At 40.6% G+C, this 1,775-nt stretch overlaps 1 protein-coding gene across 1 annotated transcript; it reads left to right on the forward strand.

Annotated features, from left to right (window-relative positions):
• Positions 1-469: 469 nt before the first annotated feature.
• LOC103736314 (membrane cofactor protein-like) lies at positions 470-1,258 on the forward strand. Its single transcript, XM_008835798.1, has one exon. The coding sequence runs from the start codon at positions 470-472 to the stop codon at positions 1,256-1,258; it is 789 nt and encodes a 262-aa protein (XP_008834020.1).
• Positions 1,259-1,775: the final 517 nt, after the last annotated feature.

The following is a 1,775-nucleotide window of genomic DNA, read 5'->3' on the forward strand; positions in this document are numbered from 1 at the left end:
GTTCCCAGCACCCCAGAACTTCACTTCCAGGGGATCCCACTCTCCTGGTACCTGGGCATTGCGTGACACAGGCGCATTTACATATATTCAGACAAAACATACATACACATAAAAATACATAAATCAAAAATAATATTTAAAATATAAATTAGAAATACTAGGTGGGTAGGGAATTATCCACGAACAAGGCGTAAGGGCTGTGGTTAAGGGCGGGTGACACAAATCTCCCTACATCTGTCAGTGAGGTTACATTAACACTGATATATCCATCCCAATCAGGCTGACCTTAAGCTCTTCTAGACTACTCTTAGTAAATTAGTTCCTGGGCGTGGTCCAGGCCACACCCACCAATTTTATTGCATTAACACTTGGTGGATTTGGGGATTGTTACGTATAACAATCACACTAAGAAGACTGCCTTTCTCCTGGATTTTTCAGTTGCTATAAGGAGAACCGAACTGTGCTGAGCATGGTGCCGCTCCAACACCCCCAGAGTCACATTGCTCCTGGGTGCTTCCTTGGAACCTTTCTAGTGGTTCTACTGTCCACATGCTCGGATGCCTGTGGTAAGCCACCAACATTTGAAAGCATGCAGATCGTTGGCATCCCTAAGATCACTTATGGGGCTGGAGAAAGAGTAGAATATGCCTGTAAACCAGGATATACACGAAGAACTTCAAATATCTCCACCGTTTATGAGGCAAATGGCCAGAGGTCAGCCATTTCAAAGAACGCTTGTTCCAAAAAATCATGTCAACAGCAGAATGATCCTTTAAACGGGAAGATACACCTTATAAATGAAAGTATTCAGCTTGGAACACAAATTAAATTTGTTTGTAATAAGGGTTTTTACTTAATTGGCAGCAAAATTCTGCGTTGTATTGTTAAAGGATCAAATGTGCAGTGGAATGACCAGCCTCCACAATGTGAAAAGATTTTATGTGCACCACCTCCAAAGATAAATAATGGAACCTTCTCCCCGAGCCACAAGGACATATTTGGATATAATGACGTAGCAACGTACAAATGCGATGAAACATCTGGTGGGGATGAATTCTCACTTGTTGGAAACAGCCAGATTCATTGCTCTGGCAAGGATGTATGGAGTAGTGACCCTCCTGAGTGCAAAGTGGTCAAATGTCCATATCCAGTCATTAAAAATGGAAAGCTGACATCAGGATTTAGTAAGAAATATTACTACAGTGCAAAGGTCATGTTTAAATGTAACCAGGAGCTTTTCCTCACGGAAGTAACATAGTCGTCTGTGAGAGCAATAATACGTGGCAGCCTCCAATTTCAATATGTGGAAAAGAACGACTCCCTCCCCCTCCCCCTCCCAGTCCCCATCCCACAACACCTACCACTGCAAATCCTCCTGGTTTTGGTGTCTCAGTAAGTCCCTTTTTCAAAGACTGTCCACTTGGCTGTGGATGTTCAAATGGATGGATCGTTTTATTGATTGTTACGACTCTGCTGGAGTTCCAATAATTTGTATATGTCTTTACAAGTCTTCAAAGAAGAAAAAAAGGAAAACAGAGCCGTAAGCTGAATATACCATCCACCAGGATAAATGATATTTTTTAAGCACAAGCAAGCTGAATGGTTTCCACAAATTGGCCTATATTTTTATGTTTTGAATTCCATTAAAGATCTTCAGTTATAGAATAACTTCTATAATTTCACTATATGAACGTAGCTAGTTAACTATAATGGTAGCATTTTAATGTATTTTGAATGTAGTTATCCTTTAATACATGTTCATAGTGTGTGTTGTG

This window comes from Nannospalax galili, unplaced genomic scaffold, assembly GCF_000622305.1.
Source record: "Nannospalax galili isolate Female #2095 unplaced genomic scaffold, S.galili_v1.0 scaffold417, whole genome shotgun sequence".
NCBI lineage: Eukaryota > Metazoa > Chordata > Mammalia > Rodentia > Spalacidae > Nannospalax > Nannospalax galili.

Coding starts and splice junctions, on each gene's coding strand:
- LOC103736314 (XM_008835798.1), top strand. CDS start 470: ATGGTGCCGCTCCAACACCCCCAGAGTCACATTGCTCCTGGGTGCTTC.